At 41.0% G+C, this 17140-nt stretch overlaps 1 protein-coding gene across 4 annotated transcripts in view; it reads left to right on the top strand.

Moving 5' to 3' along the window:
- Positions 1 to 17140, top strand: part of clstn1 (calsyntenin 1) — a 76180-nt gene that overhangs the window by 36085 nt on the left and 22955 nt on the right. For 2 of the 4 annotated variants that reach the window (XM_072586116.1, XM_072586114.1), the window contains exons 3-7: positions 6316 to 6345; positions 10101 to 10296; positions 15220 to 15428; positions 16492 to 16641; positions 16897 to 17082. In XM_072586116.1, the coding sequence (XP_072442217.1) occupies positions 6316 to 6345; positions 10101 to 10296; positions 15220 to 15428; positions 16492 to 16641; positions 16897 to 17082 (771 nt within the window). The remainder of the gene's footprint in view (positions 1 to 6315; positions 6346 to 10100; positions 10297 to 15219; positions 15429 to 16491; positions 16642 to 16896; positions 17083 to 17140) is intronic. The other 2 variants (XM_072586117.1, XM_072586115.1) reach the window with 1 other exon arrangement.

Here is a 17140-nt window from a genome sequence, read left to right as displayed (position 1 = left end):
TCGCACCCAAACTACAAAACACTCTGTTATAATTTTTATTTCTTCTCTCCGTCTCTATAAAAATAAATTCAGAACACTAGTTGTTTTCTGTATAGCAAGAAAGCAAAATAGTGTGGAAACTGAAGGTCTGAAATCAAAAAAGACTGAAAATCTGGATCAAAGTTGGGAAACAAATGTTCATATGTATATATATGACTTTTTTTTGAAAGTATAGTCAAGAAGCAAAGGGTGGCGGATTTAGCTTTGCTAGTACAGGATAGAATAAATATATCAGAAATGAAAAGAGGCCAAAGTGGAAATAAATCTTTGGAAAATCTGGGGAAATAACAAGAAATCAGGAAATAGAGGAGTTGAATCAATATTTTGCATCAATCTTCACAATAGAAGACATCAATAACATTCCAAAGACAGTAAATAATCAAGGAGCCTAAAGTAAGGAAGATAGTAACCATAATAAATTTCTCTAGAGAAAACTTCCTAAGGAAACCAATAGTGCTAAAAACTGATAGGCCCTCTTGAACTAATGGGTTGCATCCTTGAAATTTTTTTTAAGTGGCTACAGAGATGGTTGATGCCCTGGTTAACAGCCTTCCAAGAATCCTTAGACCGTGGGGAAGGGATGGGAAAACTGCCAATGTAATTCATTTATTGATAAAGGAAGGGAGACAAAGCAGATGGTAACCATAAGCAAGTTAGCTTAATTTGTGATTAGGAGAATGCTCAAGTCTATTAAAAGATGGAATTAATGGCAGTGCGTTTAGAAGTAGATATTAGAGGAAGAGTCGGTATGACTTCAAGGAGGGGTCATACTTGACAAACTTTATTCAAAGCCTGTTAAGGAAGTAACACAGGATGGGGTAGATTTTCAAAAGGTATATGTAGCGTATAAAGTTGGCGATAGTATGTTAGCATGAATAACAGATTGGCTAATCAGTAGAAGATAGTTAGGATAAAGGTGCATTTTCAGCATAGCCTGTAACTAGTAGAGTGCTGCAGGGAGCAGTGCTGGGGCCACAATCCATTATAATTTGTCTTAATGGCTTGTGGAAGACATGAATTTATTATTGTCACATTGACAGATGATTTTTTAAAAATCAGTGGGAGGACCAATAGAATGCCACAAAGGTTACAGAGGAACATACTCCAGTTAAGTGAATGGGCAAAAACTTGGCAGGTGAAATGTAATATGGGAAAATGCGAGGTTATCCACTTTGGCAGGAAGAATAGAAAAGCTGTATATTATTGAACTGGGGAGTTAGGTACATTAAGCAGCCACACAGGGATTTGTGGATTGTATGCTAGCTTTTGTGATTCATGCACAAGTTCAGCTGGTAATAGGGGTGGCAAATTAAATGGCCATTTTTTTTCAAAAGAAATGGAATATAAGGGAGGTTAAAGGGCACTTGCTAAAAATACAAGGTGCTAGTCAGATTACAGTTACAATACTGAATATTTTTGGGCTCCTTATCTAAGAAAAGATATACTGTCATTGGAGGCAGTCCATAGCAGGTTCACTAGATTGATCCAAGTATGGAGGGGTTTTTCTGATGAGGGCTGGAGTAAGTTGGGCTTGTACTTGAGCTTAAGAATGAGATGAGACCATATTGAAACAAGATTCTTGGGGAGCTTGACAGGGTAGATGGAGAGAAGTTGCTTCCCCTTGTAGGAGAATAGAGAACCAGATGGCATAATCCTAAATTCATTTTAGGACAGACAAAGAATTTCCTCTGTGGAAAGTCATTCTGAGGAATTCTTTATCAGAGGCTTCCAAGGCTTTGCTAAGATTCATAGCTGAAACAATGCGATGGTTGCGTTCTTGTGCAACCCCACATAGAACAATCATGCTGTAGAAACAGTGCTTAATGTTGGCTATGTAATTGCTTTATAGCCAACACGTTTTAAAAATTCGCACTTTAGAAAGTGTCCCCAATTTGTCAAGTGCATTGCGTGTTTGGTTAATGTGAATTTGCTGCACTATAGCAGAATGACCTGTTGTAAGGAACAAAAGATTATGTTGGGAAGTGAAGTTAGTGATAATCAGATCAGCTGAGACTTGATTAAATGGCAAAGAAAACTCGATGAGTTGAATAGCCTACTTCTCCAACATGTTAAGGTTTAATGAGCAGGTTTGACAACATTGGTGAAGAGTCAGAGTTGATGCTTCAAGTCTGTGATGCTTTCATCAAAGTAACAAGTCCTGCCACCCCAATATGAGTACTATATTTTAATGAAGTCGATTAAAAGTGCATTTGAAAATAGCTTGTGATTAGCATTAAGATTACCTGAAGCATAAAACCTTTGCACAAAGTGAATCTGTAGAGGTAACTAACTTAAATTGAGGTGTTTGTTGCATTAAAAGTATTTCAGTGGCTGGCTGTTTTTGTTTAGGTTGTTCACTAGTATTTATGTTGTTGAAAGATGTTGATCACGTGTCCTTTTTTTCCTTTCCCTTCATCCCCCGACCCCATCTGAAGTGGCACCTGACTGAAGGCAAAACAGTTTTGAGCATCAACTAAAGCACAGTCATCTCTGCAGGTCACTTCTAGGGATATCAATGTCTATACAGCAAGAGTATAACTCAGCATTTGGGGGCCTTGTGGGACAGTGATAGTCTCCTACCCTGGGCCAGAAGCCCTAGGTTCAAGTACCACCTGTTTCAGAGGTGTCAAGCCAGCAAGTCAAGTAAAAATATTTACAACGCAGCACATTCTACATTTTAGTACAGTGGATGGATGACTTTTTTTTCGGGTAATGAAATAATGTAAAAGAAATTGCACTTAAAAAAAAACCTACTTAATCCTGGATTGCATGATACTAACATTTGCATCTCATACAGATGTAACTGTCTTTAATTTTTTTTTAGATTTACTTAGTGTGGAAACAGGCCCTTCGGCCCAACAAGTCCACACCGACCCTCCGAAGAGCAACCCACCCAGACCCATTCCCCTACATTTACCCCTTCACCTAACACGGGCAATTTAAGCATGGCCAGTTCATCTGACCTGCACATTTTTGGACTGTGGAAGGAAACCGGAGCACCCAGAGAAACCCACGCAGACACTGGGAGAATGTGCAAACTCCACATAGACAGTTGCCTAAGATGGGAATTGAACCCAGGTCTCTAGTGCTGTGAGGCAGCAATGCTAATCACTGAGTCACCGTTGCTGCCCAGTTGTGTCCACTGTTTGAAGTCACACCAAGCTCAAAGGAAGAGTTTAAGCAACTCAGCCAAAGGATACCAGTAAACGAGTACCTCAGATTGTCCTAAACCTAACCATCTTCAGCTAATTCATCAATGACCTTCCCTCCATCATTGGGTCTGAGGTACAGTGAGCTGATACTGAACTAGACCAGCTGCGCACATATCATACCTCCAAGAGCATGCCAGATGCTAGGAATTGTACACAGTAATTTAACACCTTCCCAATGTCTGTATCATCTAAAAGGCACAAGTCAGGAATGTGATGGTGTACTCTCCCCTTACCTGGTTGAGTGTAGTCCCAGTTGCACTTGTGAAGTTTGCCACCATCCAGAACAGAGCATCCTTCTTGATTGGTACCCCATCCATCATCTTCAACATTCACTCGCTCTACTGACTTCAGTTAAACAGTAGCAAAAGTGTGTGTATCATCCTCTTGCACTCCAGTAACTCATCAAGGATCCTTCCAAAATACCTTCTCAATCACTTTCATTTCTTTCACTTGTAAAATGTATGCAACTCCAATTCATTGAATTTGTAACATTTCCTCTCTAACTTGTGTTTGCATACTCGCATTCAGCACAGTGAATGAAGAGATTTTTGGGGAGAACTTAAAATACAGTTTACAAAGTAAATATCATCTGCAGTTTTCTAGGTTTATTTCCAGTTTGGAAACATTGAGATTTGCGTTGAGCGTATATTAAGCACCCCTCACATCCACTGTCTGTAATCTAGAGCTTTAATTTACTGTATTGTCAGTTGCTCCAAAAGCTAGCTTTTGATTCAGCCAGAAATTTCGTACTTAAATCAGTCTGTTTTTATATCACCATCCTCATTCAATTTTTTTTGCACTTATACCAAATAAGTTAATAAACTTAAACACGTTGCAGGACAGATGGTGTCAACATTCCAACAGTTGTGTAGCATTTCAGTAAATGCAAGGCATTAATCCTTTTTGATCTGCACCATCAAATTGATCGGCCCACTAATTAATTAATGGAAATAACTGCAGGGTTCCAAATAAATGATGCATGATGAGTCATATGTCCTTACTCAACTTGTTGGGGGGGGTGTGAGGGTAAAGGGATAAGGAGAAAAGGTTTTGGAAAATTAAAATGCTTTTTGAAATTCCTCTACCAATTGAAAATATGATCTCAGTTTTCACACAAATGTTTAACATGAAAAATAAAGTTGCTCAGCTCTGTTATGCAAACTGCCTTTGAAAATCATTTCTATTTAATTTAAATTCTGAAAGGATCAGCCTCTCCTCTAGACCCAGGCCCTGAGATGGTCTTCAGCTGCTATCATGGTTGGATTTTCATTATCAGCCTATCTCTGATTCTTTTCCTTATCAAGCCAGGATTTCTGAAATACTTCCAGTCCCCCTCTCTGGTACTGACAACACACTAACCTTGACACTCATGTATGAAGCGCACAATTTGCATTTCTCAGTCATTGCTACTTCACTGTGCAAATTTTCCTGTTGCTTTTAGCTGCATTGTTCCTCAACTCTTGTCAACTTTCTTTTCTTTCCTATTCAATGATCAACTCTAGTTGTCCCACTGTCAAAATTTCTGATTTCTGTTAAACATTTACCATTTCTCCTGCCATTCTGCTGTTTCGTTGGGAATTAAAACCTGCCTCTGCAACATCCACCATATCCGATGCAGCTGTTGCAACCTTTCCAAAATTGGTAACCCATTTTGTCTCCTTGACCGCTGTGTCTTCTGTCATTCTTGCTCATTTCCATCTTTTGTGCCTCAATTCCATAGTTATTTCCCAAATTAAATCCTCCACTATCCTCTTCCTATACTAGATGAAGTGACGCATAGAATCGTTATTGGAATAATTTTGAGGGAAAGAAACTTCAAGACTAGAAACCAAAATGGAAATCTCACTAGTCCCATTTTTAAAAAAAAACTCTGGCACAGATGTGTAGATTTTTTTTGGAAGAACCACACTTTCAGTCAGCTGCCAGCCAGATTGAAAGCTGTACGGTGGGTAAAGTTGTAGCTCCAGACTGTAGATGTCGATTAATCTGGGAAAGGGATAACATTCATGCTCCTTGGCCACATGAAGACATGTACCTGCCCTCCATTTCATATCTTCATTCAGAAGCAGGTTTCCTGAACTTTAGAACCCCTCACTACATTAAAATTAGAATTGCAAAACAGGTGGAAATAACAGCTAAATATTCTATTTTTGGTCTCTGTTCTGGGCTGGTTTTGGTGGTGGTTGAGTTTTCAAAACTTCATGGCAGTTCCCTTTTTGAATTATCCTGTTAACTGTTTTTATTGAAAAATAATGGATGTTTAATATGAGAGGTATAAAATGTCATTTTTAAAGTCTATCTTGAATATTTATTGTATTGCATCTGATGACGCCAATTGAGAAAACTTTTTTATGCTTCTGGAGAGGAATGACTGAAGTTTCAAATGGAAGACATTTTTAATTTAGTGTTTGGTTATATACAAGTTATTTATGCAGCATCATTGTAACTCTTGTACCACATACAACTGCAAGATTAAGCAATGTTTATTCTTAGATGTTGAATACTTAGTGGAAACATTGAATTAAAATGTAGTATTAGAAGTATCAGTGTTAATAACATTCAAATATTGATTTTTACCTTGTCTAAATGAAGTTAATTTGGGATAAAGATTTTGCACTCATATACACAAGATTCAGTGTATATGGCAATAGTGGTCTTGACTGTTTTCTACTCTACGTTGGGCGATATTGTAATATGGAGAAGAGATTATTTTCTAATGTGTTACTAAGTTCTGAGTCACGTTAGGTAATTTTTCATTTTTTCATGTAAAGTGTCTTTACAGTGCCTGGAATGGTTAAGGTTAGTATGTTTTTAAAAATATCATTGCTTTCAATATATTAAGATTATCTTTGTAACATGGGAATTCCAGTGATTTGAGCAATATTTTTGAACTGTTTGAAAAACCTGGAAAGTAATTTTTAAAATTGCTGTGAATCGAGCGCAGATGAGCTTTAATATCAATTGCTTTGTATTTACATTTATCCTTTGACTTAGTCCCTGTCTTCAACCTTTTAATTCCTTATCTCGATGACTGATTTCTGTTTATCTTTTCTTCCCCTTATAGAGAGGTATGAGGTGACATTCACCAAACAAGGTGATACCTGGGTTCTTTCTTTCATTCATCATGAACAATTATATTAACTCACTAACTCTGGTCATAAAATGGGGAATCAGCACTTGAACAGCAAATCCTGTCATCGCTTTTATTCCCCATTGTTATCCAGGTTTATCTGCAAAAATGACTGGATGCAATGTTTAATTTTAAAGCGTTTGTTAGAAATATCAGTTGTTTGACATCCTTTCCATTTTCCCCTCAAGGAGATTCTATTGAACCTAACCCCTCTTTGACCAGAGTATAAATTTTTGAACACATTTTAAATAAATACTCTTGTGCTAACCCTTTTGACAGCTTTCAGGATGCATACAAAGCAATATTGTGTTTGATGGTAAAAATACTCAGAAATATATTAAGATGAACAGGAAATTCTGAAGCCCTGACCACTTGTCACTCAGTTGAATGAGTCCAGACATTAGTTATTCATTCACAATCTATTTGTGCAGAAATTGATTTCCACATTTGCCTCGATCATCCTTTCGACTTAATCCACAAATTTCAAATGCTTTAGAATGTAGTATGGCTGGTGATAAAGGATGTCATTGCAATTCGATGAGTTAACAGGAATGCAAAAAAAGACCAGGTCTCATATCTGCATTTCGTTTCATTTATTCCCTGCTGTGTAATGTTGTCCTCCCTCCAAATTATATTTGGTTTGTGTTTCTATACAAAACCACAAGAGATAAGTAGCTTAAGGAAGGAATAGGTTAAGTAAATGGTTGAACTATTAAATGAGGCCAGATTTTTGTTTTGCTTGTTGCTGCTGCTTATCTTGAACCAAAGTGTTATCAAAGGCTAACTGAAATGGGAAAATCAGTTTGCATCCTGTTACTGATTGTTGAGAAAATCCTAGTTGCAAGTGTGCATATCTGGATATTGTTTAAAGACTAGGATTGCATTGAAGTTCATTAGCTGATGCTTTATGCTAAGACTGAAGTTTCTTAGGGGGTTTAATGGTTGAATAATAGCTTGATAGTTGGATGATTTCAGAAGAAGTGAGAAAGGAAAAGCATGATGCAAATTGACTAAAATGTAATGCAGAATTTTATCGTGGATATTTAACAAGAGACTATTTCTTTGGAGTTTCCAGAAAGTCTAACTATTAGTTTCAGTAGACACACTCCTGTAGTTTTGATTTTGGAGCCTGTGCACTATTGCTGTGAAATCATATTTCTGATTAGACTTTTGTTTACTAACATCATAAGCTTATTAGAGTTAGTCTGTCGTCCAGTTTTTTTTTCAATATCCTCTTTGCAATTTTGCTCTGTTTGTGGAAAATGTAGGTTGGAAGTCTGGTGCCTGTCCTTTCTGTAATACTAAATTTGAGAATTTATAATCCTATATTTTGACTGTTTTCTAATTTCTTTAAAATCTTTTCAGGAAAATTTGTCTTTTAAGATCAGTTGGAGTTAACATTAACCATTTTGAACCCAGTGATGTGATACCCAAGTTGGGTGTTTCACACTCAACCCTTTACAACTTGTCAAAAGGGCTGGTGCATTTGCTGAAATGAGCATAACATATGCTAGGTATTCAGTTCTGGAATTGGATATCAAACTGATATTTCTAATGCTGAATTGCCATCCAGTGGTTTGTCTTGGTCTCCCAATTGTGGACAGATACATTACACAGGAAGACTTAATTTCACGTAAAAGTAATGAGTTTTGACAGTATTTGTGAGACTGTGCTGAACCTATATCAAATGCTTGTACATCTCAGACTTAACTTTGCTCTCTTAACTTTTTGTCTTGATCAGAATAGGCAGCCAAGCTTTGTCCAGTAGCTTGGTATAGAAGATGCCAACAGTCATGGCTGTATGTTACAAGTTATTGCTGTCTAAGTACTCCTGTGAAATGCCTGTCTCTCTTCTTTCTTTCTCTCTCTCTCTCTCTCTCTCCCTCTCTCTCTCCCTCTCTCTTTTTCCTTCTCTTTCTTTCGTTCTCTCTCGTTTGTTCTCTCTTGTTCGCGCTCTCTCTCTCTCTCGTTCGTTCTCTCGCGCTCGTTCTCGCGCTCTCTCGCTCTCTCTCTCGTTCTCGCTCTCTCTCTCGTTCTCGCTCTCTCTCGTTCTCGCTCTCTCTCTCGTTCTCGTTCTCTCGTTCTCGTTCTCTCGTTCTCGTTCTCTCGTTCTCGTTCTCTCGTTCTCGTTCTCTCGTTCTCGTTCTCTCGTTCTCGTTCTCTCGTTCTCGTTCTCTCGTTCTCGTTCTCTCGTTCTCGTTCTCTCGTTCTCGTTCTCTCGTTCTCGTTCTCTCGTTCTCGTTCTCGTTCTCGTTCTCTCGTTCTCGCTCTCTCGTTCTCGCTCTCTCGTTCTCGCTCTCTCGTTCTCGTTCTCTCGTTCTCGCTCTCGCTCTCTCGTTCTCTCGTTCTCGTTCTCGCTCTCTCGTTCTCGCTCTCTCGTTCTCGCTCTCTCGTTCTCGCTCTCTCGTTCTCGCTCTCTCGTTCTCGCTCTCTCGTTCTCGCTCTCTCGTTCTCGCTCTCTCGTTCTCGCTCTCTCGTTCTCGCTCTCTCGTTCTCGCTCTCTCGTTCTCGCTCTCTCGTTCTCGCTCTCTCGTTCTCGCTCTCTCGTTCTCGCTCTCTCGTTCTCGCTCTCTCGTTCTCGCTCTCTCGTTCTCGCTCTCTCGTTCTCGCTCTCTCGTTCTCGCTCTCTCGTTCTCGCTCTCTCGTTCTCGCTCTCTCGTTCTCGCTCTCTCGTTCTCGCTCTCTCGTTCTCGCTCTCTCGTTCTCGCTCTCTCGTTCTCGCTCTCTCGTTCTCGCTCTCTCGTTCTCGCTCTCTCGTTCTCGCTCTCTCGTTCTCGCTCTCTCGTTCTCGCTCTCTCGTTCTCGCTCTCTCGTTCTCGCTCTCTCGTTCTCGCTCTCTCGTTCTCGCTCTCTCGTTCTCGCTCTCTCGTTCTCGCTCTCTCGTTCTCGCTCTCTCGTTCTCGCTCTCTCGTTCTCGCTCTCTCGTTCTCGCTCTCTCGTTCTCGCTCTCTCGTTCTCGCTCTCTCGTTCTCGCTCTCTCGTTCTCGCTCTCTCGTTCTCGCTCTCTCGTTCTCGCTCTCTCGTTCTCGCTCTCTCGTTCTCGCTCTCTCGTTCTCGCTCTCTCGTTCTCGCTCTCTCGTTCTCGCTCTCTCGTTCTCGCTCTCTCGTTCTCGCTCTCTCGTTCTCGCTCTCTCGTTCTCGCTCTCTCGTTCTCGCTCTCTCGTTCTCGCTCTCTCGTTCTCGCTCTCTCGTTCTCGCTCTCTCGTTCTCGCTCTCTCGTTCTCGCTCTCTCGTTCTCGCTCTCTCGTTCTCGCTCTCTCGTTCTCGCTCTCTCGTTCTCGCTCTCTCGTTCTCGCTCTCTCGTTCTCGCTCTCTCGTTCTCGCTCTCTCGTTCTCGCTCTCTCGTTCTCGCTCTCTCGTTCTCGCTCTCTCGTTCTCGCTCTCTCGTTCTCGCTCTCTCGTTCTCGCTCTCTCGTTCTCGCTCTCTCGTTCTCGCTCTCTCGTTCTCGCTCTCTCGTTCTCGCTCTCTCGTTCTCGCTCTCTCGTTCTCTCTCCTGCATGAATGGATGCAATGTAAACCAGTGGCTGGAAGGCAGGCATATGCTCCTTTTACTAAGTCCCAGAACTCACCCAAACAAGGCACAGGCTTTGCTTTTTCCACAGACCCTCACAAAAACAATCCCTGGCTGTGAAGTTTGGACTGCTGTTGCACATTAACTTTTTTGTTAATTTAATGCATAATGGTTCCAGCTCTAACTTACTGTTTGTTAAAACTCTAGGTGAGATTTGTGGATTTAGAATTCATGGACAGAATGTACCATTTGAAGTTATGGTGGTTGATAAAACCACAGGTGAAGGTGTCATACGTTCAAAAGAGAAGATGGACTGTGAGTTGCAGAAAGAGTATACCTTTACTATCCAGGCATATGACTGTGGAGAGGATCCCGATGGAGGAAATATGAAGAAGTCCCATAAGTAAGTATGCACTGAGGAGTAAAGAATGTTGAAGCATTGATCTATTTTGTAATCGACTTGCTACGATCCAACCAATAATCGAGTCAGTTTAAAAGTCAGTGTTAACTGTTAGCAATGGGATGTCAAATGTGAATGTCTGCGTATTTTTGAAAGGTCCCGTTTAGGCCTGGTTTTTCAAGCCTTGTTTTTTGTTTCTGATTTTGGTAACCTCCCAGGTGGTGGTTATTATTCGGCTCCCATTTCCATTCCTAATGGTGACTGAATGGATGAAGGAAGACCACAGATGCAGAAATTGAATTGGATCACTTGACCCATTGAGTCTGCTCCACCATTCAGTCATGGCTGATAGGGTTCTCATCCCCATTCTCCCACCTTCTCCTTGATCCCCTTACTAATCGCAGATCTAAATGCCTTAACAAAGGGATTTGGAAATCATAGTTCAGGATTATCTTAAGGTTAATATGCAGGTTCAGTTAACATTTAGGAAGGCAAATGTAATGTTACATTCTAGCTCTCTTGAAATGAATGTTAACAGCAGAGGAGATGTACTGCTGAGGCTGGAAAAGACACTGGTCAGACTGCATTTAGAATACTGAGTATAGTTTTGGATTCCATAACTAAAAAAGGAGGTGCTGGTATTGGAGGGGTCCACAGAAGGTTCACAAAAATGATCCCAGGGATGAAGGGTTTGTCATATGAGGAGCAATTGAGGACTCTGGGTTTGTACTCAGTGGAGTTTAGAAGGATGGTGGGGATCTCACACTCAGTTGAAGAAGGTGAGGACTGCAGATGCTGGAGGTTAGAGTTGTGTGTGTGGTGCTGGAAAGCACAGCAGGTCAGGTAGCAGGAGAATAGACGTTCTGGGTACAAACCCTTCTTGTTGATGACTTCAGTCCTATGCGCAGTCTGTTCCAAGGATGCCTACCTTGAAGTTCTCCTCATCTCTCTACAAGCATCTCAATGATCTCACCGCTCCCCCTCTCCCCCACACCCCTGGTTGTCATCTCTGCTGTGAACCTCTTAGCCATGTCCTGAAGCAGACTTGCTACCACAGCCACATCTTCCTAATCCCTGCTGTGAAGGGTTTTAGTCCAAAACGTCGATTCTCCTCCTCAAATGCTGCCTGACCTGCTGTGCTTTTCCAGTACCACATACTCAACTCTCTCTGAAATTTGCCGAATACTGAGAGACTTGGATAGAGTGGATGTGGCGATGATTCCACTACTGGGAGAGACCAGGATCAGAGGGCACAACATTCCCTTCTCTCCCTTTTAGAAAGGAGATGAGGAGGAAGTTCTCCAATTCTTGTGAATCTGTGGAACGCATTGCTACAGAGGGCTGTACAGGCTGAATCCTTGATTGCTTTGCTTTCGATTTCTGTAGCCTACCAAAGTGCATAACCTCACATTTGTATTCCATCAACTACTACCTTGCTCACTCTCCTAGCCTGTCCCAAGTCTTTCTGCAACCTCCCTGCTTCCTCAGCATTACCTGTTTGTCCATCTATCTTTGATCTGCAAATTTCACAACAACATCCCTGATTCCTTCATCCAAATGGCAAGTAATTGCAGCTTTAACCTCAGCTGCAGACACAGCAGTAAAGGAATTTCTTTCACCTTGAAGGATTGCTATGTTCTGCCCAAATCATCAGTTGTCTGTTGATAAAGAATTGAGATTTTGCTGTGTAGTTTTTGAACAGCTGTTTTCAAGACTTAAGTGTAGTAAAGGGTCAGTGTAAATTCTCGAGAGCATATGCTGCAGGATCAGAAGTTCTGCTGTTGTATAAATCCTACAAGATGCAGAGATTCCTGGTATTATTTCTGACCTGTTTACTTGGCTGAAATATCCTTTTAACTGTTGAAGATTAAAATGTTATACTCAGTTTGGCATTCAAGTGTTACAGCTGAAGGGTGGGGTGCATTGAGATAGATCTGTTCAGGCTGATTTCCATATCTGAAAGACAAGTTTTCCATTGCTTTAAGCTATGAGAGGCTTACCTCTCACTGTTGGTGAAAGGAACTCAATAATATCTTTCATCGAATTTAAATACACTTCTCCCCCAGGGCACATAATTTAGAGAAAATGACTCTTATGATTTCTTTTGAAACAGATCTTATTACAAGTCTAAGCAAAGATATGGATGTGAAAGCATTTCGTTTCATCTGAGATTTTAATTATTTCCTTCATCCCTTTTCAAAGTAGTTCTTGGCCCCAACATGTTGGAAGTAGTACAATTAATTGGATGTCACTGGTTGCTCCTGCATAATTCGCTGTAAGTTACCCTGCTGATTTCCAGAGCCAATCCTAACTCCGTTTCCATATATAACAAAAATATGGATCATGACAACTGAGTCACGGTGCTCAAGTTATTACAGTTCTGCTTCAATCACTCCATTATGAGCAGTGGCCAGAAATGAATGGAAAGGTCAGTCGACCAATGGAAGAAAATCCTGTCTGGGAGACTTTCATGTTTGCACTACTAGTTGGGCAGTCTTGATTATATTTCCTCTTCAAATCATCCCAATTACTTCACTGGCAAGGAAATTAGATCAAGGAAGACTTGACAATTTTCATGTGCTAGCAGACTTGAATTCTACAGCATGGAAACAGGCCCTTAGGCCAACTCATCCACACCAACCAATCTAACCTAGTCCCATTTGCCAGCATTTGGCCCATATCCCTCTTAAACTCTTCCTATTCCTGTACTTATCCAGATGCCTTTTTAAATGTTGTAATTGTACCAGCCTCCACCAATTCCTCTGACCACTCACTCCATACATACACAATCCTTTGATTGGAAAAAGTTGTCCCTTGGGTCCCTTTTAAAAATTTTCCCTCCCCCACTCCAAACCCATGCCCTCTAGTTCTGGAGTCCCCTGTCCTAGGGAAAAGACCTTGTCTACTTACCTTATCCATGCCTCTCATGATTTTATAAACCTCTAAGGTCGCCCCTCAGCCTCCGCTGCTCCAGGGCTAAAAGCCTTAGCCTATTCAGCCTCTCCCTATAGCTCAAATCTTTGTCATGGCAACATCCTTAAATATTTTCTGCACCCTCAAGTTTAACAACATTGTTCCTATCTATAGAATGGTGACTATAATTATGCGCAGTATTCTGAAAGTGCCCTCACCAATGTGTAACTGTAGGTCTCTTCCACATACCTGAAAGAAGAGGCAGCCGTAGCTGGGGCCCATGTGGGTGCCCATGGCTACCCCTCTTGGTCTGAAGGAAGTGGGAGAATTTGAAGGACAAGTTGAGGGTGAAGACCAGTTCCACCAATCAAATGTGTGTCGGTGGAGGAGTATGGGTTGGGTTGGCGAGAGAGGAAGAAACTGAGGGCTTGGAGACCTTTGCCTGGCGGATGCACCTGCATAGTTTCCCCAGCCCCTAACGCCTTATCTTCACCATGGACATTCGGTCCCTATAAGAGTTCATCTGCTGTGGTAAAGGTCTCCAGGTACAGCGCATCCTTTGCCATTTCCACCACCTACAGTCAGACTCCACCACCAGATAGATACGGTGCAGCACGGTAGCTGTGGTTAGTACTGCTGCCTCACAGCACCAGGGTTCGATTCCTGCTTGTCGTTGTGGAGTTTGCACATTCTCCCTGTGTCTGTGTGGGTTTCCTCCGGGTACTCAGGTTTCCTCCCACAATCCAAAGATGTGCAGGTCAGGTAAATTGGCCATGCCAAATTGCCCACAGTGTTAATCAGGGGTAAATATAGGGTAGGGGAATGGGTTTGGGTGGGTTTCTCTTCGGAGGGGTGGTGCGGACTTGTTGGGCCAAAGGGCCTGTTTCCACACTGCAGAGAATCTACCCTCCCCACCCCTACCTTCATTCTTCAGAGACTATTCCCTCAGTGACTCCATCATTAGGTCCACCCTCCATTTCTGGCATCTTCCCTTGCCCCAAAAGCAGTGTAAAACCTGTGCCCTCACCTCTGTCCAAGGCCCCATAGGATCTTTTCACATGTGGCAGTGATTTTCCTGCACATACAAACACCTCATCTACTGTTCTGTTGATCTGTGGTGGTCTCTACATTGGGAGCACAAGATGCCAACTCTGAGCGTTTCAAGGAACATCTCTGGGTGACACACCAAATAACCCCACTGCCCTGTGGCCGACTGCTTCAACACCCCCTCCTACTCTGCCAAGGACATGCAAATCCTGGGCTGTCTCCACTGTCAGATCCAAGCCACCTGATGGCTAGAGGAAGAACGCTTCATCTTCAGCCTTGGGATCCTCCAACCACATGGCATCAATTTAGACCTCCCCTCCCCTTACAATATCCCAGATCCCACCTTCCAACTCTCACTGCCCTCTTGATCGCCTGTAATTTTCTTTTCCCATCTATCCGCTCCACCGTCCCATCTGACCTATCACTGTCACCTCCCACACCCCCTACCCCATGTCTACCTATCACCTTCCCATCCACCCCTCTGCCCACCCTACCCCGCATTCCTGATGAAGGCCTTATGCTCGAAATGTTGACTCTCTCCTTCTTGAATGCTGTCCGACCTGCTATATGTTTCCAGCGCCACACGTTTTGCCTCTACGTAGTCCTTAAACTTTGGTGTTATCTAACCTTTTTGGCTTGACTCATTTCTTTTACAAATTGCTCCTTCAATACTTGGACTAAAAATATCGGTTGTTTGTGTGGCTGGTAATCAGTTTCATCTGGTGTGGAGGAACAGCGGTACTCCAATGGGATGCTTTAGTTATGTTAAAGGTGCTGTTTAAACAGATCAACTGCAGCAGCTTTACTACTGACCTATCTATGACTGGCTAGTTCAGTACTTGTTCTGGGTTGAATATTGGTCTTTTGTGGGCTGTATGATTTGCTATTAGCTGATTAAATCCAAGAGTTATTAGGGAGGCTTTCTAAATGTGCTTCCAATTCCTAACCAGTACTTTTGCTTTACAGGGCCAATGTTCATATCCAGGTGAATGACATAAATGAGTACGCCCCAGTTTTCAAAGAGAAGTCTTACAAAGCCACAATCATTGAAGGAAAGAAGTATGATAGCATCTTGAGAGTGGAAGCAATCGATGCAGACTGTTCACCTCAGTTCAGCCAGATCTGCAGTTACGAAATTGTTACTCCCGATGTGCCATTCACTATTGATAAAGATGGTAAGTGATGAGCCACATGGGTATGCACTTCCAAATAAAGACATTAAACTTCGGATTTCTAATGTTGAATTTTAAATTTTAACAATGATTCAGTTTTGAGTTAAATATTTGTCAGATGTTGACTTCATTTTTTTTCTATGTGGGATCATCTAGATCATGATTTTACAAACGGCAAGTCAAGGCAAGAAGAAAAGATTCTAGATTATCCAATAATTGGCATTGTCAATGTTAGATTCCTTACTAACCTGTCCTGTAGGAATTGCCACCTTGTTGTTGGATTAATCTTAAATCAGAATATTAAAATCTATTAGAAACACAAATGAGAGATATTAAAAAAGTTAGTCCCCTGATGTGTATAGCAACACAGGTCTCAAAGATGAAGACATTAAACATACCTGAGCTGAACTATAAAATTTGAGGTTGAAATGCTGCTAATTATTTCAACATAATGGAAACCATCAGTTTTTGTTTAAGTTTGCGTTTAGTGGTTCCTCAGTGTTTGCTAATCTCTGTATATCTGTGGATTGCATCTTGCCTTCCCATTATAAATTGAAATTAATGCAAGAAGATTATTCTCTAAGTTATTAATTTGTTTTCGCTGTCTTCCATTATTCTTCCCATCTCTTAAGGTCCTTGTTTAGTTATGGTTCAGAGGCTGCTGGAAGTCCTCCGCTACTGAGCCCAACTAGCTGTTTTTCACTAATTCAAGACAGTGGATGTTAAGCCTTTTAACCATAGAATGTATAGTTCTCATCACACCAACGTTCTCTCATCTGAATTCTCCAATGAGTTCAGGGCTACTGATGAAAAATGAATTTTGATTTTTCTTTCCCCTTTTTTCATATCATAGTAATAAATAGCTAGTGACTTAACCAAGAAAGCCTCACTGTTTTTCAAGCTATCATTTTTTTAAGTGACCAATACACGGACTATTTCATTTGTTCTTCCCAATTTTTTTGAATGTTGTGTTCCCAAAGAACAAGCATGGAATCTGTTTGCAAGATTAGCATCTGTGCATTTGACTGTTGAGGGATAATGTGTTGTAAACTGGTGATTTTTGTAGGGTATATTAAAAACTCTGAGAAGATAAACTACAGTAAAGATCGGCAGTATAAGCTTGCAGTAACGGCTTATGACTGTGGGAAGAAGCGTTCGACAGAAGATGTTCTTGTTAAGATCAGCATTAAACCCACGTGCAAACCTGGCTGGCAAGGTAATAGAATTAACATAATTCTAAATTAATTGGACGTTGTTTAACATTACTATAGAAAAAATTATTAAACATCTGTGGTCTAAAGTGTATTAATTCCCTAATGTTTGCTTTTAAAATCCAAGATAAACCTTTCTATCTGAATTAGTACCTACCTAATAATTAAGAAATCAAACTAAATATTTGACTGAGTCAACAATGTATTACTGACGTGTTGCATATTTTGTATTGAGGACCATTAATGTGTTTATGATATAGGTTGGAGCAAAAGAATTGAATATGAACCTGGCACTGGAAGTTTGGCATTGTTTCCAGCTATACATCTGGAAACCTGTGATGAACCTATTACCTCGATCCAGACAACTGTTGAATTAGAAACAAGCCATATTGGAAAAGGATGCGACAGGGACACTTATTCTGAAAAATCACTCCACAAACTTTGTGGTAAGGCTTTTATTAACTAACTGTCTAGAATATAAAAGCACAAAACCTCTAATCTTCA

The sequence above is a fragment of the Chiloscyllium punctatum genome, chromosome 16 (genome assembly GCF_047496795.1).
Source record: "Chiloscyllium punctatum isolate Juve2018m chromosome 16, sChiPun1.3, whole genome shotgun sequence".
Taxonomy (NCBI): domain Eukaryota; kingdom Metazoa; phylum Chordata; class Chondrichthyes; order Orectolobiformes; family Hemiscylliidae; genus Chiloscyllium; species Chiloscyllium punctatum.
This window is presented reverse-complemented; position numbering and strand designations above follow the sequence as displayed.